This window comes from Dama dama, chromosome 5 (genome assembly GCF_033118175.1).
Source record: "Dama dama isolate Ldn47 chromosome 5, ASM3311817v1, whole genome shotgun sequence".
NCBI lineage: Eukaryota > Metazoa > Chordata > Mammalia > Artiodactyla > Cervidae > Dama > Dama dama.
This window is the reverse complement of record NC_083685.1, coordinates 118,853,191-118,875,676: the sequence shown is the minus strand read 5'-3', so window position 1 is coordinate 118,875,676 and position 22,486 is coordinate 118,853,191. Positions and strand designations below refer to the sequence as shown.

Genomic DNA, 22,486 nt, shown 5'->3' with positions numbered 1-22,486 from the left:
TAACTGAAGAATGTGCCTCTTGTGGTTAAAATGAGGGATCTGTTTAATATGGATGAAATACCAACACTCCAGGCATTTTCATTGACATTTCATTGTGACTTTTTGAACTTGGGAGTGCTGACAGGAAAACCTATTCTTGCTGCTCTGCGAAGCCTGCAGTCAGACTGCAGAGCAGGGCCAGGAGAGGTAAAAGGCTATGTCCCCATTCACGTTCCTCCTGGTTGTGTGTCTTTCCTTGTGGATTTCATTTTCATTCACCGCGTTGCACTTTCCAGTTTCTGCATTCCTGCTCTGAAACCAGTTAGGAAACCATGCTCCCAAATCCCGTTGCCTCTCCAGCGCTGGACTTGTTTACTGGATCCAAGTGAAAACGCTCTCGGGTGGGCATTTGTTTAAAAAAAGACAAAAACCATTTCTAAAGGTCAAGGGACACACTCCTGTACCTTGGACCCAGAAGCTACCCAGAGTGGCTGGACAAAGCACCGTGGCACCCGGGGTACATCTGAGAACAAGACTCAAAGGGTTTCAAGGAGCCGAGGGGAGCCCCCTCTTTTCCGACCCTCCCCAGCGCCGGCCGGCCTCCGCTCTCCGGGGCAGCCCCGCCGTCTGGCAGCAGCCCGGGAGAGACATGCTGTTTTGTTTAAATCCTCCACATTCTTTGCCATTTCCCCATTGGCCGGATGGGGCTACCCTCCCCGCCGCGACGGCTGCTGATGTCAGCTGCGCTCGCTCCTCCCGCACCCACCTCCCCGGCCCGAGGCACACCGCAGCTCGGCGCCGACTCTCCGGCCCCGGCGAGGTGGCTGCAAACTCGCGGGCACGCACGGCGCTCGGGGATCCGGACTCGGGGGAGGGGACGCGCGCGGAAGGCGCCAGCTTCCTCCCGCCGCCTGCCCGCCCGCCCGCCCCTCGCAGCCGCGAGCCGAGGTCGGAGGAACCCGGAGCCCCAGCCCCGCAGAAGCCGAGCGGCCGCGGCGGCGGAGGCTTCCCTTTTCTCACCCAGCGAGCCCCTGGAGCGCCTCGGCGACCGGCCCTAAAAAGAGAAGGAAATCTTGTTTACCGCCGGGGAGCACAGCCGTACGAGCCTTTGTCTGAAAAGTCAGCATCTCTGGCTCTGGCTGCAATGTGTGCTCGGTGACATTCGCCTTGGACAGACCGGCCGGAAAAGGGGGTGGGGGGGAGTCGCCAGGTTAAGATCTGGTTTCAGAGGCGGATCGAGAGGGTGACTTTTGTGTATTCCGTGTAATTTTTGGAAACCTCGTGGTTTGTTTTTTGTTTTTTGTTTTTTTCCCCTCCCTCGCCCGCCGACGGGCATGTCCTGATCTGGCTTCCGCTCCTGCTGCCCGGGGCTGCCGATCAGATTGGTTTCCAGTGGGTCTCCCTCCCTCCCTGACTTTGCAACACCGCGTTCCAGGCGGATCGACCTCGGCGAGGAAGGAGGCGGGGGAGCCGCGAACACCCGGACCCAAACCTTGACATGCTCTCGGGCGGAGAGGAGGAAGCCAGGAACTGAGCGCACCGCCCGGGGGGTTGCTTCGCCGACCGGCTCCAAGCACGGGGCTCCCGGCGCCCAGCTCTGCGCCTTGGCGGCAGCCTTGTTGCTCTGGGGGCGCCCCCACCCCCGCCCCGCCCGCTTCCCGCCTCGGAGGTCCGTGGCCGGCAGGACCATGCTGCTGAAGGAGTACCGGATCTGCATGCCACTCACCGTGGACGAGGTAAGCGCCGCGCCGGGCCGGGCCTCGCCCGCTCCGGGTCCCCGGCTCCGGGGCGCCGCTTCCCCTCCGCCGCCGCCTCCCGCCAGCGGGTCCACTGCGGACGGCGGGGAAAACCCTGGTGGAACATTGCCTCCCAAACCGGGAGGCTGGAGGGGCAGGAGGAGGGGGGGTTGCTGCTTCCACTTGTCACCCCAGCAAGGAGGGCAACGTTGGGTGGGGCGGTGGACTGCAGGTGGGTTCTTTAGGGGCATCCAGAATTCGGAACGCTGAGGATCAGAATGCGCCAAAGGGAGTTGGTCGTCCCCTCCCTCCAATTAGGAAAACGAGAAAAGCAAACCCAAGAGCTCCAAGCACACCCTGGTAGCGCAACCCTGGGAGGTGGGCATCCCGTTCCCGTCGTGGACCCGGGTTCCCCTCCCGCCCACCGCTAGAAGGTTGGGGTAAAGGGAGCAGTTCTTCGCCCTCGGGATTTGGAGGGCCCAGGTCCCGCTTGGGAGCACCTCGGAATCCTTGGGGAGGGGGCAGTCTGTTTGGACCCAGACCCCTTGCCATCGCCGCCAACCTGGGCGCCGCTCCAGCCACGCCCGCGCTTCGAGGCTCCGGAGCCTGGCCTCGACCTTTCTCTAACCGCCTGGCTCGGAAACTTTGTGCGTGTCTTGTTTCTTGGGCCGCGGGGAGAGCGGTCTGCGGGCGAGCGGGGAGCGGCGGGGACTGCGGCGCGGCCACAGGGGGGCGCTGTAGCACGTGGGTGCCGTCAGCACCCCCCCCCCCCCCCGCCCCCCGCCGCCGCCCCCGGCTCTCGGGTCCCCCAGCTGTAGGGCGAGGCGCCGGGGACTCTTCCTGGGCTTGTCCTCCACGGGCCGCTCAGGTTGCTTTCTCCGGATCTGCACCCCTCGTCCCCGCCAAGCGGCAAGCTCTATCATTCAGGAAACGATGACTCAGTGAGGATTATTCAGGCCCGGCTTCCCTTTATTCCCCCTCTGCCTCCCTACTTTTTTGGTGATTTCACAATTGCTTAGCGCCTGTCCAGAGACTGCGAGGGAGCTTGAAGACAATCAGGACTATTTGAAACTTAACTAGTGTGGTTTGGTGTGACAACACACGTTACACCGGCGACCCAAACGGTATATTTGTTTAAATACAGTGCCCTTGATCTTTCCGATATGTTCTTGAGCCACTACTTTGGGGAAGGGGCAAGGTGTTTTGGGAGAGAAAAAGATTTTTAACCAAGAACGTGGTTGTGCTCCCAAGGGACTTGTCTGTATGTGTCACCTGGAGCAAGTGTTAAGACAGTACAATCCAAGGCAAGATCAAAGTAGCTCCGCGTTTGCAAAATGTATCCGAGGGAGGCTGACTGCCAAAGAGAGATCAGCCCGCCTATCCAGTGAACACCCGAGCAGCGCGGTTCTGTGACGACTTTGGAGGAGACCGCATGTGAGCAAGATCCTTGAAGGATGTGGGTAGGCAGACCGTGTAAATCCTGTGGAGAAGTAGCACCCGGCTCTGTGGACAATGGGGCGGCAAATGAATGAAACTGGTTAACCAAAGCAATTTTAGGAATTGTTGAGATCTTCCCAACCTCTGAGCCGCTAAGCTGGAGTAGTTCAGCTCGGAGGTGTGTCTGCTTCCACTCCATCTCCTCCTAATGACTTTATTTTTTGAGAGGAGTTTGGGATCTCAGGGCAACGCTGGTATGGCATGAAATGCCCAGCGAGGCAGGTGATAGTCAAGAAAGTAACCAACTCTAGAATCGTCTATACCACCTGCAACGTCTCTTTATTCTGGTTGGTTCCCTTTTCAGGCTTTCTTGAATCCTCAGGCAGCACCACCCTTTGTACACTTAGTTTTTTTTGTACTGAAATAACTACAATTTTGGTGTGAAGTAATCTTATTTGAGTGGTATAGGTGGAGGCCGTTCTTTTCTTAATTGGCAAATGAAATGAGGCTAGGCCTGTAACCTAATGTATAATTATAGCTTACTTAATGTATCATTCATTTGGACCAAAGGGTGATTCAGTATCTGAAAGGTCGTATTCCGATGTAGTTTTCTACTTTGTTAGAGAAACAGGAGGGCAGTTTAGGTTGAGAGAGGTTTCCAAGTTGAAGGATTCAGATTAACCAAATCATGATGCGTGAGGACAGGAGGCCCAGCTTACCAGAGGTTAGACCCCTAGGGTCTGACTGGTAGTGAACCCCACAATCTCCACCATCCACCTTAGCACTATGTCCTCCTAACCTTAACACCGAAAACTGGGGAAGCAACTGATGTGCCTTCAAAGAAGACAGTTGTTGGGGTTTCCTTGGTGGTCCAGTGGTAAAGAAGCCACCTGCCAGTGCAGGGGATACAGGTTCAATCCCTGGTCCGGGAAGATCCCACACGCCACAGATCATCTGAGCCCAGGTGCCACAACTACTAAGTCAGCACTCTAGAGCCCACAAGCCTCAACTACTGAAGCTGGCTCGCCTAGAGCCCGTGTTCTGCAGCGAGAGAAACCATCACAATGAGAAGCCCACACACCTCAGCAAAGAGTAGCCCCCACTCTCTGCAATTAGAGAAAGCCCGCCTGTAGCCGAAAATAGATGAGTAAATAAGTAAAAAAAAAAAATTGCCATCAACTTAATAGACTTTTGGAAGCCTCACTTTTGCTACAACTCTTCTCTTCTTCTTTTTTTTTTAATTTTTGGCCTCATCTCACATGCCCTGGGACCTTTGTTCCATGACCAGGAATTGAACCTGTGCCCTCTCCATCAAAAGGGGGAATCTTAACCATTGGACTGCCAGAGAAGTCCCCTTGCTACAACTCTTGATTTACTTTGGGCCTGATTCAGACTGTTTTAGGACTTCTCTCTAGTCTAACCACCACAGTTAACTGGTAGCAATGTCCATGCTTTAAAAAATTAGGCAAATGCCCCTGTTTTGGAAAGTCCTCAAAAGAACCAATACTATATGTCTGTTCTTTTTCCCTGGCCTTATTTCACTTAACTCCTGGTAGAAGGGAGCGGAAGGTGGACTGATGTGTTACCCACATTTTACAGATGAGTGAATCAGAGTTCAGAAAGGCTAAGTAATGTGTGCCAGGCCACACAGCTAGTTACTAGCCAAAGTAAAACCAGAGCCATGGTATAAAAAAAAAAAAAAAAATTAGTATTTGTTTCTCCTTACTCAGCTTTTTGTCCATTACTCATATTTAATCCAGCAAAAAGAAAACAAAAATTTCTTGACAATTAGCACTGTCAACTACATGAAAAACCAAAGGCCTTTTGAATGGGTATAGAGAATCCTGGTTTCTACTGTTTCACTCACCTTATTTTGACTCATAAAATGTTCCCTAGTTCCAGGAAAGAAGAATAGCTCTAAGAGATCAAGCAAATAAAGCTGAATTACAGTCTAGCTCAGAGTGTTGGCATTTTGTTTCTTAGACTTCCATATTCAGAGTAAAGAACTATAAGAAGTAACATCCCATAGATTCATTTTAACTTAAAAAACCCACTTCATTGGACTGTTCTCCTCATGTATGTTCAGTGTTGTTGTCTCTGAACTAAATATAAGCCTGTTGGAAAGTTCTAAACAGCAGAGGTCCCTAGGGGCCAATAGTTGCCTGTAAAGAGACAGTTGTCTTTATGTTTATTTGAAACATTTGGTGATAGAGATTGTAGAATTTTAGAGTTGGAAGGGCTATTACAGATGGTCTAGAGTTGACCCATTTCATTTTGTGGGAGAGAAGACTAGCGCTCTAGAAGGTTCAGTCAGTTAGTTGCCCATCTCATAGCCAAGGTCAAGGTCCAGGCCAGAACCTGGAGCAAAGCTCTTTTTGTTACAAGCCAGGGATTCTCTCACTTCTTCCCCCTCTGGGATTCCTTGTTGGAAGGAAATATCCCTAAACTGGATGTGCGAATCAGTCTGTAGTGGGAAAGGTGGGTTGGAGACTCAGACATTGTCTCATTAGGGGAATTCTAGGAGTTCGTCAGCTGCCTGGAAAAGGGTCCAGCGGCTCTCTTTGAAGCTGCTTTTGTATATAATAAGTTCACTGGTTTTCCTTAGATTGTATTTTTATTTGAGTGTGTGACTTGATAGAGATTATGGTGGAGTTCAAGGCCTTCCCTTCCAAGCCACTCCTGGATGCTGCCATTGATCCCAGCATCTGACATAGATCCCCAACTGCATCTTCAGGACTCCGTGGAGCACAGTCTGATCGCTCCTCCCTGACAGGTCCTTATCAGTAAGATAAGCATCTTCTAAGAGCTAAGCACATCCCAGTATGATCTAAGGCGGGAATCTTTTCAAGTTCATCGCTCATTTTGGTGTTAACACTTCCTGTTCTGACTGCATCAGCGTTAATGTCTGGGATTTATTTGTGGTCTTCAGGGATTTGATGCACAAAGAAAAACTCCCCCTCCATGAGTTCGAGCAAACTCTGGGAGATAGTGGAGGACAGGGAAGCCTGGCGTGTTGCAGTTCATGGGGTCGCAAAGAGCCAGACACGACTTAGCGAGACTGAATAACAACAACCCCTCCAAGAAAGAAGAAAGAGAGAGAGAGGGGGAAAAAAGCACTCAGCTTTTTAACAGAATATCATTGTGTTCTTTGTCCTGGCAGGGAGCCAGTGCACTTTATCCAGGCTCCCCCAAGTCCCTGGAGAATCTTCTTGCGCACATTTCTGAGAACAGATTTGGGATCCGGGTGGTGCCGTCTCTGGAATGACATAAATGAAGATGCCAGAATGACCAACAGTGCTCCTTTCGCTCCGTTTTAAAGGATTTTTGTGAAATGCATCTGCAAACCTATTGGGGCAGAAATTTTTTAAGAAAAGAGGTTTTAAGTGCGATATTTTCATTGACACTTTGTCTTCTGTAAAAGGTGATACCCTGAAGTGTGAAGGAGAAAGACCCCCTGGATTAATTGCATAGACCTTCTCCAAGGTTCCTTATAAACATGATTTTGGAAAAAAAAATTTTTTAAGAATGAGCACTATTTTTACTTTTTTTTTTTTCCCCGTTAGCTTCATTGGGAAGGACCCAGCCCAGGGTCGATTTCTGGGCTATCTTGGTAGCTTCTCTTGCCTGTTTCACAGTTTGGGAATCATGTTGCTAGTGGCTTCCCATGCGTGCATACTTAGTCACTCAGTTGTGTCCGACTCTTTGCAACCCCATGGACTGTAACCACCAGGCTCCTCTGTCCATAGGATTCTACAGACAAGAATACTGGAGTGGCTAGCCATTTCCTTCTCCAGGGGATCTTCCCTACCCTGGATCAAACCCATCTCCTGCATTAGCCGACAGATTCTTTACCGTCTGAGCTACCTTGGCGGCCCAGCTGTCTCCTGAAGCTCCCTTCTTGGTCATGAAGGTCACCCAGGAAGTGGGGGGTGGTTAATGGATCCGTGCAAAGCTTTCACTACTAATGGACCAGGCGACTGGAGCAGATGCTCTTTTCCTGGTTGGTCAGTGAAAGTGATTTTCTGGAGAAAGAACACTGCATTTTCCCTGTGATTTGAGTGTGAATGCCTCCTATGAAACAGATTCTGGGCCTTGAAAGAAAAAAAGAAAAAGCACGCTATTGTTAACAAAACCCTATTTAAAAGTGGGTAGTAATTAACTTTTACTGTTCATTACAAAGTCATGGTGCGAGTTCCTAAGGCTCTTAAAAATCAACCTCAGAACCCTGTATCTGATTGAGTATAACCGATATTAAGAGAAAGGGAGGCATCTTCATTTCAGAAGCCTCTCATTTCAGGTGAATGGAGAATACTATTTTTTATAAGTAGTTTTTAAAAAAATAGTCTATTTTCAACACTTCCTTGCTCCAGAGTGTCAATCAGGGAAGTGTTTGCGTACATGTGTGTGTGTGTGTGTGTGTGTGTGTGTGTGCGTGTATGTATGTGTGTAGGGTGGAGGGCTCACAAAGATGGTTTTTTTAAAAAAATATAAAAGTGTGTGCACAGTGACAGGCAGTAAATGTGTTTTTCAGGGGCGGCAATTACTGGAAAAGTACGTCGAGCTTCATTGCTTTAGCTGCCTGAGTGAGGACACAGGTGCCCTGGCTAGTTTCTCTGGGCTCTGCCCTGCTTTCTGTTGCCTAGAGGTCTGTGTAGACAAGTAACTCAGAACATTTTTTTGAAAACTATCTAATACTTCTGCCTCTGTTCAGAAAAAAAGACAGATCCAGAAAACAGCTGATTCGTAGCAGGAAGTCAGGAAGGTTTTACAAATCTTTAGCAAATTCAGCTCACTGGGAGACAAAAAAAAAAAAAAAATTTCAGATTGCAGATGGCCAGCTGTCTGCCCTTTGTGTCTTGTGCTTGAAATCAGGAATTGTGTTGTATTCCTAAGTGGAGATTATTTGTAGGCTACAGGGCAGACAGAGTCCAAGTGTGCTGTAGCTATTAAAACTGGAAGACAGTTAGTATCTGAAAAATGTAAAGTTTGAAAAAATTATCTTGGAAGCTTGATTTTTCATACTGTCCACCCTCCAACTTAGGCTTCCCAGGTGGTTCGGTGGTAAAGAATCCGCCTGCTAATGCGGGAACCCCAGGAGATTTGAGTTCGATCCCTGGGTAGGGAAGATCCCCTGGAGGAGGAAATGGCAACCCACTCCAGTATTCTTGCCTGGATAATCCCATGGACAGAGGAGCCTGGAGGGCTACAGTCCATGGGTTCACAAAGAGTCAGACACAACTAAGCGACTGAGCACATACACACCCTCCAACTTAGAAAAACTTGAAAGATAGTGAAAGTCTCTCAGTCATATCTGACTCTTTGCAACCCCATGGACTGTAGCCTGCCAGACTCCTCTGTCCGTGGAATTCTCCAGGCCAGAATACTGGAGTGGGTAGCCATTCCCTTCTCCAGGGGATCTTCCCAATCCAGGGACTGAACCCAAGTCTCTTGCGTTGCAGGTGGATTCTTTACCATCTGAGCCACCAGGGAAGCCTGACAAAAACTTACGGACAATTTATACAAACAGGAGCTCGGGGCGGGGGGGGGGGGGGGGGGGGGGGGGGGGGGGGGGGGGGGGGGCGGGGCGCACACCTCCAGGGGGCGCACTTTCCATGGAACCTAATGGGAATAGTGCAGTGTGATGGTCCTGCAACTGACCAACTCCCTTTGTTAGTCCTCTCAAACTCCTCAGACCCTGCTGCTGTGATGTGTTAACACTTGAGGTTATGGTGGTCTTGCAGGTTTACACGTGGGCATGTTATCTCCTCAGAGATGCCTTTCCTAACCACTCCATATAAAATAGTTTTCCCCTCGCATTCGCTATCTTCACAGATATTTCCTTCATAGTATTTATCTTTTTGCTTTTACATTTATCTTAATTTGTAGTTATTTCTTTACTTCTTTGTCATCCATCTCCATCACTATCTTTTCAACATGTAATCCACAGAAGAAAATACTGACAAGATCTTTTAACTTATTTTTCTTAAACATTTTTAAAATATTTATTTATCATTTTATTTATTTATTTGGCTGTGCTGGCTCTTAGTTGCAACACTCGGGCTCTTCGATCTTTGTTGCGGCATGCGGAATCTTTAGTTGCAGCATGTGGGACCTAGTTCCCTGACCAGAGATTGAACTCAGGCCCCCTGCCTTGGGAGTGCAGCGTCTTAGCCACTGGACCACCAGGGAAGTCCCTTAACTTATTTTTCTTTCATGTAAAGTCCTTGAAATCTGGTGTGTATTTTCCATTTGCAGCACATTTTAGTCCCCACTAGCCACTTTACAGTGCTCAAAGGCCATATATGGCTGGTGGCTGCCATACTGGATAGGGCAATGCTGGTGCTTAAACCTTGGGTCTGCATGCATAGATGAAGGAAGCTGAGAAAAATAGGAACCTTTTAGGAAATCTGACCCTCGATGTTTACCTTCACACTTTTTTTTTTCCTCACTTCAGCTTTATACCTCTTGAAATGTTGCAAACTAGAGATTCCTTTTTATTAAAAAGCCTCCTTATTTTAAAATTCCACAGCAATGCCTCTGAGAAATTTGAGGCTGGTCATTCCTGGGAGTTAATGTAATCTGTCTGCCTTCCTCCTAATTCTTGAAGGAGTGTACACTCAGTATCTATTGCTGTGCAACACATTTTCACAAACATTGGGGCTTTGAACTAGCCATTTTTTATCTGACTGTCTTTGTGGATCAGAAGACCATGTGGCTGGATTCTCTGCTGAGGGTCTCACAGGGTTGATACCAAGCTGCATTTTCTTCTGGAACTTGGAGTACTCCTCCAAGTTCACATGGTGGTTGGCAGAATTCAGTTTCTTGTGACTGTAGGACTAAGTCCTAGCTTTCTTGCTGCCCATCAGCTAGGAACCAGATCTTAAAGGCCACCTGCTATTTCCTGCCATGTGACCCCCTCCACAACGTGGCCATCTGCCCCTTCAAGGCCAACAGGAGAGTATTTACTGCAACTCTGAATCTCTGACTTCTTGTCTCTGACCTCTACTCTTTTTCAAAAAGACTGGCCCGATAAGGTCAGACCCACCCCCATTCAAAGGGGAAGGAATTGTGCATATACAGGGTGTATACACCAAGGAGTAAGAACCGTGGGGACCATTCTGCCTACCATAGGGAAATGAGCTGAGTTAAAAGTTTCTGTGGGCAGATTCACAGACTTAGAGGATGAATTTATGGTTGCTGGGGTCGGGGGAAGGGTTGGCATAAGGGATAGTTAGGGAGTTTGGGATGGACAGGTACACACTGGTATTTTTTAAATGGATAACCAACAAGGACCTACTGTACACACAGGGAACTCTACCCAAGGTTATTTGGCAGCCTGGATGGGATGGGAGTTTGGGAGAGCATGGATCCATGCATATGTATGGCTGAATTCCTTTACTGCCCACCTGAAACAACATTGTTAATCAGCCATGCATGCGTGCTAAGTCTCTTCAGTCACGTCTGATTCTATGACCTATGGACTGTAGTGCACTAGGCTCCTCTGTCCATGGGATTCTCGGGGCAGGATTACTGGAGTGGATTGCCACGCCCTTCTGCAGGGGATCTTCCCGACCCCGGGACCAAACCTGTGTCTCCTGCAGCTCCTCTTTGCAGGTGGATTCTATACCGCTGAGCCACCAGGGAAGCCCTTCATCAATCATACTCCAATACTCCAATATGAAATAAAAAGTTTAAAAAATAGTTTCTGTTGGAGGAAAGTAGTTATTTTCCATATCTGGGAAACTTAGAAATCTGGAAGGTTCAGGTTGGCACTGGGGCTGCATAAAAGTGTTGATATCACAAACACTTACTGAACTCCTATTCTGCCAGGTGCTTGGCCAGATGTCAGACCAGCTGCCCAGGATAGAGGAGCAAGCAAAGCAGACACGATCCCTACCCTCTTAGAGCTTATAGTCCAGAGAACACTGGAGAGGTTTCCTCGCCATCTTAAAATAGATATTGGCCACGGTTGCACAACTCTGCGTGAATATTAAATACATTGAAAACCATTGAGTTGGTACATAAAATATATCTCAGTAGAGCTGTTTTTTTTTAAAAGAGATAGCTATGGATTTTTCCAGCAGAGTAGACGTCTACATTCAGAGAGAGAGAGACATTGATAGCACAGAAATTGAATTACGAGTGTGTACAGTGAGAAGTTATGGTCCCTGTCCACAAGAAGATGACTCTGGTTATCCTGAATTTAGACAGCTTTCCAAAGGAGACTGTTCTCTTCTGCAGCAGTGGGGTGAGGGGGAGCTGCCAGGTGTGGACTAGAATGACCACAATTTAGGTCAGAATTTGATTCTTACATGAAAAAATAGTTATCACGACTTGAGTAGCAGCAGGTCTTTCGGGTACTGAAGGCTAATCATCAACATACTTCATGATCTTCAGGAACAGCCGCCCTGCCCCTAAGCGGGGACAGAGGCTGGCATCGGCCATCAAGAATGGAAGGAAAAGTAAGTACCTGGTGGCCTCTTGGGCTGTGGCTCCTGCATTCCTCTACTCTGCACGTTGGGTGGAAAATGACGTGTTGGCAGATTGAATCCTGGAGTACGCACTCTGGAGGAGATGGTTCTAGATGGGTGTTGAGTCCTCTGCTTTATTCATCTCTGGCAGATGTCCTTAAGACTTTCCATCCTGGGCTTCATTATAAAACAGGCTAAATGGCTGTTTAAACTGCATGTCAGTAGTCTCTGTCGTGCCACACGAGGCTGGGCAAATCTCTCAAGATGACAGAGAGTTAGAAGGAGCTCCTTTCTGCCTAGGACACACTCGCTTTACCCATGACAGAGAAAGGAGTCGAGGGTCACCGGCCACTTCCTGGCTAGTGGCCTGAGCAACATTACACAGTACTGTTTGTTGATTCAGAAACACGAAAGCCGGAGCTCACCAAGATTTTGACATCAAGTATAAAGTGAGTCATTCTTTCATTTCCCAGCACTCTGATAAAAAGGGCCAGCTCTTAAAACTCCTTTTTAGACTTTAGTGAAAGTCGACTCATCCATCTCAACAAGTTAGCTGACATAAGTTCTTGATCAGATTTATCTAAGAGTTCTTCACTTTAAGATGTATATATATATGTATTTTTTGCTTCTTTTAACTTTGGGTGAACCATGGCTGTCTAGAATTCCTGTTGTTCCTGAGCAAAGAGAAAACATCATCATCGTTTAATTTCTTTAGAATTAATCTGACGATCTTCAGGGTGTTGTTTCTTTCCCAGAATGAATCATCTAGAGAAGTAAGATTGGCCAAACAAATGTAATTTGATGACAACCTGTAAGAAAGCCGTTTAAGCACTTAATCTAAACAATTAATCTCCAAAGGCTGCTCCCCACCCGATGTCACCTATACACGCACATGTGCATACGCGCGCGCGCGCACACACACACACACACACACACACACACACAGTTTAGGTCTGATCATACTTGCTGTATTAAGGTCAGATCCAGGTGTTTCTGAGCATTAGATTGTGTATTTTTACACTCCAATTAACTGATCTGTGTATTTATTCAGAAGTGAATGTACCAACTGGGGAAAGAGAAGTCACCATCAACTTGTCTGCTAATATAATTAAGGTGGGGCTTCCCAGGTGGCATTGGTGGTAAAGAACCAGCCTGCTGATACAGGAGACGCAGGTTCAATCCCTGGAATGGGGAGATCCTTTAGAGGAGAGAATGGCAACCCACTCTAGTATTCTTGCCTGGAGAATCCCATGGACAGAGGAGCCTGGTGGGCTACAGTCCATAGGGTCGAAAAGAGTCAGACAGGACTGAAGTGACTTAACACAGACTCGTAATTAAATTATTGAAGCCTTCAAATGCTTTGGGGTCTTATTTGCTGGATTATCTAGAGTTCTTCAAAGCTCTCCAATATTTTCTAGTTCTAACCATCATGATGGGATTTATTAATATTTACTTATTCTTAAAATGGCCAAGTTTCACTTATCTCTTGACTCTCTTACGCAAGTGTTTCCAACTGGTGTAGATGGTTTATAGAGATGGTGGTAGGGCCTCTTAATGAATATTGTGCCTGTGCTTCCTGAAAAGTATCATGGAGGACTGAAGAGTCCCTAGAAAGCGCAGAATTGCACTGCTCACTTTGCCTATCTGAGCCATCTCCGTCTTCATATCTTAGACAGATTGTGAAAGTTGCTAGTCCTGACCTCTCAATCGCAGCAGTGAGGAGCTGTGTAGTCACTCTGTGTCACAAGATCTTGGCTGAATGTGGCCTGGCAGTCACCTTGCTTTTACGTGCGTAATAAAATAGCACTCTGTGCCTCGGCAATGCATATCCCATGAAACCTCTCGTGTGGAAAGTAAGAGGCTTAAAAATTCAGTTTCAGTTTTGTATGCTTGGATTGCTCACAGTCACATTCCACATGCAGAGGAGGCAAAGAGAGAAATTAGATTTATCAAGTGCTTTCTTGCTTTAGTCCTCGTAATGGTCCTGTGGGTTGGATATTATCGTCCCATTTTACAGATGTGGATTATGGATGCTTCCATGGCTAGTCAGTGGCAGACCTGGATCCATGCCCACGCTGGTCAGACTGCAGAGCCCAGAGTCTTTGCTTTTCCAGTTCTGCCTTCTCTAGAATCCCAAAGCTGGAAGGTGCATTGGAGGTTATTTTGTTCTATCTCAATAAGCACACACACACACACACATTAATACATTTCTTAAAGATTAAATAACTTGTTCAGGATTATCAAAGGAAATAATTGGGGTAGGGTAGTTTTCTTGTTCCAGGTGAGCTAACAGAGTGATATAAGTTTTATCTTCTGTTGAACAATCAACTTTACCTAAGTATTAAACCAAGAGACATTCCCCAGCTTAACTTTGATAGATGAATCATACTCCTCTTTGAAAAGAACTTTTATAGTTCATGCTCTAAAAAGAGAACCACCCCTACACTTTCAGAAATTATTCCTTTTAATGGCAGTGACAACCTTTGGCTTTTCATAGACATCAGCAGCAGAGATGTTCACTGATGGGCTCCTGTGGGTTTCTCAAGATTAGTGTCTGGAAAATAACAGTGGGAACAGGCAAGAGCCACCATGTTTTTTGCACATTTCGTTGAACACCTGAAACCCTTCACATGGAGGTAACCAAACCAGGGAGGATGAAAAGTGATCGAAATGTGTTGTTTGGTATACTTTCCCTTCCTGCTGCGATGGCTGCTCCTTGGACACTTGTGTCTCACCTTTGCCAGCATTGCCTCGGAGGCAGTTTACAAACCACACACACAAATTCATATTGTTACTCTAGCGTCACACCTCCTGTGGGGGCTCAAATGAATTTTCTAGCTTGAGAAGATTATTTTTTCGACAATGGAGCTCTAAAATATTCTTTTCAAAATTAAAAATTGTCCTCCAGAGACACTAAACCGTCATCAAAATAATGAAAAAAAAAAAATGCAAACAGACCTATGTTCCACAGCAGAGATTCAAGGATGTTTCACTCTATATTGACACCAGGGGAATAAACATGGAATGCTCTAAAATGAACCATTTGAAGGAGACCCCACTTAATTGGGGGCTTCCCTGGTAGGTCAGCTGGTTAAGACTCATCCTGCAGTGCAGGAGATCCCAGTTTGGGAAAATCCCATGGAGAAGGGATGGGCTACCCACTCCAGTATTCTTGGGCTTCCCTAATGGCTCAGATGGTAAAGAATCCACCTGCAATGCAGGAGACCTGGGTTCGATCCCTGGGTTGGGAAGATTCCCTGGAGGAGAGCATGGCAACCCACTCCAGTATTCTTGCCTGGAGAACCCCCATGGACAGAGGAGCCTGGCGGGCTATGGTCCATGGGGTCACAAGAGTCAGACACAACTCAGCGACTAAGCACAGCATAGCACCACTTAATTGGATGTGTACATTCAGGTCAATCTTTTTAAAACAATTTTTTAAAAATTATGGTATAACATGCGTTACATAAAATTTGCCATCTTTGACCATTTTAAAGTGTAGAGTGTATGACAAAACCCACACACACACAAAAAAAAGTGTAGAGTGTGATGGCATTAAGTGCAGTCACCCCGTAGGCCACCATCACTACCATTCATCTTCAGAACTGTTCATCTTGTGAAACTGACACTCTGTACCTATAAAAAATAACTCTATATCCACCTCTTCCCAGCCCATGGCAACCACCTTTCTTCTTTCTGTTTATGCACCCACTACTCTAGGGATTTGGTCAGCATTTTTTTTTCTTTCCTTTAAAGTATTGGTTATATTACCTTGTCATTAAACTCATATATCATTTCCTGAAACAAACTCAATAAAACTTGAATTAACGGAAGCTAACTAGAATTTTTTTTGGAATTCTGCTTTCTAAGGAGGAAAATGACAAGATGGACCTGTATCCATATTTGGGATGGCATTAATGACTTGATTACTGACCTATACCTTTGCAGCGACATCTGAAGTGCTTGACAGTTTTAATTCAGGAGTCCTCCTATACTGTCACTTAACAGAGAAATCATATTTTTTGTTTGAAATACTTGCTATGGAAGGAAAAAGTACCGGCATATTTTAGAAGTATTTGCAACAGAGTTGGCACTGACATGTGTTCTCTTAAAATAAAAGAATATTTGACTAATAATAATGCTTTATTCGTATACCAGGTGGAAACAGACCTGAATTGGACACTTTTTCTAAATAAAGAAGTATAGTTAAAATGTTAGCTTCTTTTTAAAAAAGGATGATGTTTAGTTCAGGAGAAAAAATTTGTCATTATGACAGCTTATCAATAAGTCAACTTTGTAACATTTTCATTGTTGTCAATCCGCTTAGTATGTCAAGATCACTAGCCAACAACCTGGATTTCATTAGATTTTATAAAATTATGGTCCTGCTGCTCTCAAGGAGCAGTTTGTGTCTGGCACTGTCCAAGGAAGGAGTGGGACGTTGGGACTTCCCTGGTGGTCCCGTGGTTAGGACTCCGTATTTCCACTGCAGAGGGTGAGGGTTCGATCCCTGGTCAGGGAACTACGATCCTCCATGCCATGAGGTGTGACCAAAACTCTTTTTAAAAAAATAAAGTAACGGTGGGTATAAAAATTTTGGTCTTCAGTCTGAGAATTTTGCAGTATGCCTGGGACACCTTACAGATGTCTGTTTAATCTGTAATGCACTGAAAACCCAGAAAATAACTCTTGTTAAAGTAATAATTAGCAGTTTAACCAAATAAGAAAAAACACGATAGATGCTTGAGAAAACAAGACTTGTAATCACCTGCTCATGTGGACAGGTAGTTCTGGGAACAGGGGTTATCACTAAAGTCTAAAGCTTGTACTTGAGCCCCTGGGCATGTCTTCTGAAACGTGTTACGTTCCCTATGGTGTGTAGCCTTGTGACTTGTGCCTACATCAGGAACATTTTGCTGAGCTTACCCTGGTCTAAAATGATGATGATGATGATGCTGGAGCTGATGAAAAGGCAAAGCCATTCATGTCACCTAACATTTATCATCATTCCAGACTTTCCAGCCTCCATAAAAGTGACATGGGGGATAAAAGTGGTATTCTCAATACCTGAGAAGTGCTGTGAAAATAGACTGTACTTTTGCTCAACAAGACAGGTTTAAAGATATGAAATAGAGTTATTTAATCCCCCCAAGTGCAAAGAGTTTGATAACTAGAATTGTGTTTAATCATTGGGGTACAGACTGTACTGTGTACACTGGAGACCCAAATCTTGGACTATTGAAGGTTATGATGAATACTTTTTTTTGATGTTATATTTTCCCTGCTCTTAAAAAGGCATCGTGCCCAAAATGAAAAACCTTTAGATTCAGGATTCAATAGTTCACCTCTTTTGGACTGTGTCTGATGGAAACTTGGATGCAGCTGAGTGTAATTATGTTTTTCAGCAGTATGACTTATGGTGCTGCAGAGATGGGTGTTTCTTAGCGATTTCTTGCCAAGTTTGGCTGAAAAGGAGTTTGGTTGTTGTTTCCTTAAAAAATAGTAATTAGGCTATTAGTTATCCAAATGGAATAATCCCCCTTAAGCCTTTTCAAGAAACACACTTCCAAAAGGGTCAAGTATATTTAAAATCAGCCATTATTTACATAGTGTTCAGCCTTCTGCCTGAGCTCTTTTAATCAGCTTTTTTTTTTTTTTAATGTTGGTTATGTCTGTCAGAAACCATCTTATATTTTAAAGGGATTCAGGTACATGCATGCTAAGTTGCTTCAGTTGTGTCCACCTCTTTTTAATCCTATGGACTATAGCCTGCCAGGCTCCGCTGTCCGTGGGATTCTCCAGGTAAGAATACTGGAGTGGGTTGCCATGCCCTCCTCCAGGGGATCTTCCCGACCCAGGGATCAAACCTGCACCTCTTATGTCTCCTGCATTGGCAGGCAGGTTCTTTGCCTCTAGCACCACCTGGGAAGCCCCCAAAGGGGTTTAGGAATGGTTCTTATATCAAAAGCAGCCAGATCTGTAGCTTCACAGAAGTGCATCCTAGAGTCATCTATTTTTCATCTGCAGAACAACCACATCCAGTGTCGTCCTGGCCTCTGGACAGTCTCTGCTGTGGATCTGGAGAAGGTATGGCCCATGCTCCTTGCAGGCATCTATCTTTGAGAATGCTTAAGAGCAAAGGAAAAAAAGAGTTAGGAGTGGTGGCCAGGGCTAATGGATTGTGGTTCCAGGGTAGAAGCCAGGCCAGTGTTTTGATCACTGGGTTCAGCATCCACCCTGGGTGTCTCTCAGATCTCCAGGCTGGGGTAGAACCTGTTCACCCTGATGGAGATGCACTTTGCCGCCACCCAGTGCCCCATGACGTACCTTTTGGGTGTGTCTCATCTTCAAACTGGAAGATCAGCTTTCTCTCCCTGTGGTTGGGTCTTTCTGAATGGCAGCTCAGCCACACCTTACAGAGTCCATGTTTTAAGTCCTGGTAATTGCGCCACCTCTCACAGTGAGTAACATTGCTAAAATGAGGCATCACTTTCAAACGTGATTTTTCTTTCATTTTCTGCTACCCTTCGTTTTGCATTTATCTCCTGGAGCCAGAATCCTTCTGTTGCCCTAAGTTGGGGTTTCTGGCTTTGGGTGTTGTGGTATGGTGTGGAGTTAGAAGGATTGGTTGAGGCTTTGCTGTTTGATTGTCATGAATTGATTTAAGAAGACTGGATATTTTTTGTGCCTCAGTTTCCTCAATTTTCAATATGCCTCTTTTAAAATTTTTTCATTCTCATATAATTTTAAAGGTTATAGTTCTTTACAGTTATTACAAAGTATTGGCTATATACCCCCTGTTGTACAATACATCCTTAGGCCTATCTTATACCCCCTAGTTTGCACCTCCCACTTCCCCACTGCTATGTTGCCCCTCCCCACTGGTAACCACTAGTTTGTTCTCTGTATCTGTGAATCTGCTTCTTTTTTTGTTCACCAGTTTGTTGTATTTTATAGATTCCACACATGAGCAATATCATACAGTATTTGTCTTTCTCTGACTTATTTCACTTAGCATAATGCCCCCCAAGTCCATCCATATTGCTGCAAATGGCAAGATTTTGTTCTTGTTTATGGCTGAGTAGTATTCCCATACCCATCTTTTTGCTTCCATGAGGGTCTGATCACTTGACATATAAGCCCATCTGGCAAATGTAAGAGACAATAATAATTAATAATAATAAAATAATAATAATTAAGAAGTGTGGGTGCTATCTGAACACCTGGTGATCCTGCATTCCCTGAGCTGTGCATGAAATGACATGATCTCATTACCTTTAAATACCTTTATTTTAGAAACCCATCTACTATAATATTCACTTTTGGAGTCTGTACTTTCCAAATGGCCCGTGGGAAAGAATCCTGAGGTTTCCAGGGCGATCCGAGTTTGTCCTGTGGAAACGTTATGTCATAGTAACAAATGCTTAAGGATTAGTTTATTTCCAGCCCTGCAGAGGCTATAAATTGCTTCCTAAATTTTTATCCTCCAACATCATGATGTTTATGTTGCTATGGTGGTGTGTCTCTTGCTTGGGTGTCAAGATTGTCATTGGAAATAGATGGGCCAAAATAACAGCGTAACAGGTGACTGTGCTTTGTGATATTGTTTGTAAAACTATTTTATGAAGTCCAATGCAAGTAAATCATGCAACTGTGCCCTTTACTGTATTTTGTATTTTAGAACATTCTTTTTTTTTTTTTTTTTTGTCGTAACACATTCTTCCTCTTCCTGTTTTATATATAACCTTTCCCCTTTATCAAGCAGCACCAAGCTGATTTCCTGTAGTAACACAAGGCAAGATTTCAGCTCATTTTATTTAGCCGTGGCTGTCCCTTCCTTATTTTGTGTAATTGGAACCCTCCTCCTAAAAATAATCCTTCTTTTTTTAAATCTGATTCTTTTTATAGCTGATGTGCTCATTTAAATAAGCCTCTTTTTAATATGCCATTGATATATATATATGTCAATACATACACACACACATACGTATATACACACATATTTGTATACACAGACTTCCTTCCCAGTCCTGTGGACTTCCTCTGTTACTGACCTTTCAAAAATACTGAACACGGTACTCTAGAGCAAGGGTCAGTGAACTTTTTCTGTAAGAGGCCAGATAGAAATATTTTAGAGTTACAGGCTGTAAGGTTGCAACAACTAAACTCTGACCCTGAGACACGAAAGCAGGCGGAGACAGTATGTAAATGAATAGGTATGGCTGTATTCTGGTAAAATTTTATTTATGGACCCTGAAATCTGAATTTCATGTACTTTTCACATGTCATGAAATCTTATTCTTTCGCTTTTTTTCACCCCATGCATAGCTCATGGGTCATACAAAAACAGGTGTTGGGGGTCTTTCCTAGTGGTCCAGTGGTTAAGACCCCGTGCTCCCAATGCAGGGGGCCCCAGGTTCAGTCCCTGGTTGGGCAAGTAGATCGCACATGCCACAGGTGAAAAAAAATAGATCCCATGTGCTGCAGCCAAGACCCAGTGCAGCTAAATAAATAAATAAATAATAAATATTAAAAAAAAAAAAAACAGGTGTGGGCTGGCTTGGGCTCAAGATATTGAAGGAGCAGTGTTGAAAATATGGAAACTAGTTACTTCAGCACCTTATACTCTGTTGATGCTTTAGTATTAACATCGTCAGTTTTGGAAGCTGCATCAGTTTTGACTGACAAGGTGATCAGTTCACCCACGTGACCTCCTGGCAAAGCTGTCTCTGCATCCAGATTTTTGTTTGAAATCTACAAAAACAAGCAGCCTGATAGCGACAACAACCATTATCGTAGGACTTTGAAATGTAAATGTGATGAACAGCATCTGCTGATTTCAAGTTTGACAAAATGTTTTTGGTTCATGCTTCTGTTATTTACTGTGTTAGCTAGTCCTCTTAACTTGGTGCCAGATGTGATAAGCATGGCTTTCTGTCTTGATCCAACAGCACAGCGACTTTTCAGTCACATCCAAATCCTAAAATATAGGTCATCGCTGCTTACCTTGGTTGCAGAAACCGTTAAGCACTCGGGTATAGAGATGAAGCCCTCAATTATATTAATAAGATTAAGAATGGATTATTCGCTACTTCCTCATTAGTTTTAATTTTTTAAAATAAGGTTCTCATGAGATATTTTGTGAAACAGTTTAACCAAGATTATAATTTACCATGCAGAGCAGAAAATTTAGTAAATGGTGAAGCCAATTTTTTTTTTTTCTTAGTGTACAAATGTTTAATTAAAATCGTATATTTGTCTATGGGGACATTTACTTAGCAAGGCTTTGCTTTTTCACAGAAGGGAAAACAGAGAGGACCAACATTTATGGAACTTTCTAGTATGCCAGGACCACTGTGTTTATTACCTCATTTCATCTTTGCAGTCATCCTTCAAAACATTCATCGCTCGGTCATGTCCGGCTCTTTTTACCCCATGGACTGTAGCCCGCCAGGCTCCTCTGTCCATGGAATTCTCCAGGTAAGAATACTGGAGTGGGTTGCCATTTCCTTCTCCAAGATCCTTCAAAGTGGATCCTTTTATCTCCATTTTATGGATGTTGAAACTGAGGCTCACTGGATTTGCCAAAGTCACCCAGAGAATCGGTGGCAGAGCTGGCTTCTGATGCACAGCACTTTGGTTACAAATTTCCATTTGCTTTCTCCAACAACACCATTGCTTTCCACAGCCAAAGAGAAGTTGCCCCTCATTCATTATCAAGTTATTTGTGTTAATTTAGATAGTTGATCCTAAAAGGGATATATGTTCCTGAATTTGTTACTGGAATGATATATTTCTGGAGTATATATCTGTAGATAGTGTGATATAAAACAAAAATATTGACCTCCTTAGTGGAAAGAGTGTGTTCAAGTTGTAACTACTTGCATTTGCCGATCTTAGGTAAAACTGGAAACTAGATTCAATTTTCGATAACCTTACAGTGATATAAATCTTGAGGGAAGCCTTAATTGTTTTTAGAAAGCTTCTGTGTTTATCTCAACTCTACCTTGTAAAAAAGGCATTTCAAGATGTCATTATATGAATATTCAGAAACTAATAGAACCTAGATAAAAATATATGATAATCTATAGATATCATTTACGTTGGGGATTAAAAATACATTACTTCAAGTGAAAAACAAGTCTTGGAAACAAGTTCTTTACAATTTCATGTGCTCTTAATTCCTTAGCCTGAGTCCTTAAAGCAGATTTATAAAAGGGAGATGAAACAACTTCTCAGGGTAAAAATGTGAAACTCTAAAAGTATTGATATTTTAATTGTGTGAAATTGATTCTTTAATTATAGCTGGTGCTGGGAATGACAGAACCCTTGCTGAAGTTGTTCCATGAGGAAGCTGGTTTTTTGGCTCTCTGGAGCTGGTGGCCACTCATGCTTTAGATTATAAGCTCTTTGGAGGATGGTGATTGTCATGCCTCTTTCTAAAAAACTCTTCCTCTTTTTCTTTCTTTTTAATGGTGTTTTGCACACTGTGGTTTCTTAGTTAAGGTTGACTACGAATTTATGGTCATCTAAATTCAGATCCACAAGTCTGTATCTCCATCGTGTGTGCTTAGTTGGTCAGTCATGTCCGACTCTTTGTGACCCCATGGATGTAGCCTACCAGGCTCCTCTGTCCATGGGGATTCCTCAGGCAAGAATTCTGGAGGGGGTTGCCATGCCCTGCTCCAGGGGATCTTCCGAACCCAGTGATAGAACCCAGGTCTCCCACACTGCAGGCGGATTCTTTACCATCTGAGCCACCGGGGAAGCATCTTCATTGCTGCCCTGCGAATAGGCGCATCAGTACGACCCTTCTAGATTCCATATATATGTATTAATATGATACTTGCTTTTCTCTTTCTT

General features: G+C 44.8%; 1 protein-coding gene across 1 annotated transcript in view; it reads left to right on the top strand.

Annotated features, from left to right (window-relative positions):
- The first annotated feature begins 1,001 nt into the window (after positions 1-1,001).
- Positions 1,002-22,486, top strand: part of PITPNC1 (phosphatidylinositol transfer protein cytoplasmic 1) — a 250,957-nt gene continuing 229,472 nt past the window's right edge. The window contains exons 1-3 of the mRNA XM_061144419.1: positions 1,002-1,715; positions 17,651-17,710; positions 20,924-21,103. Coding sequence (XP_061000402.1) covers positions 1,668-1,715; positions 17,651-17,710; positions 20,924-21,103 — 288 coding nt within the window. The 5' untranslated portion in view covers positions 1,002-1,667. The remainder of the gene's footprint in view (positions 1,716-17,650; positions 17,711-20,923; positions 21,104-22,486) is intronic.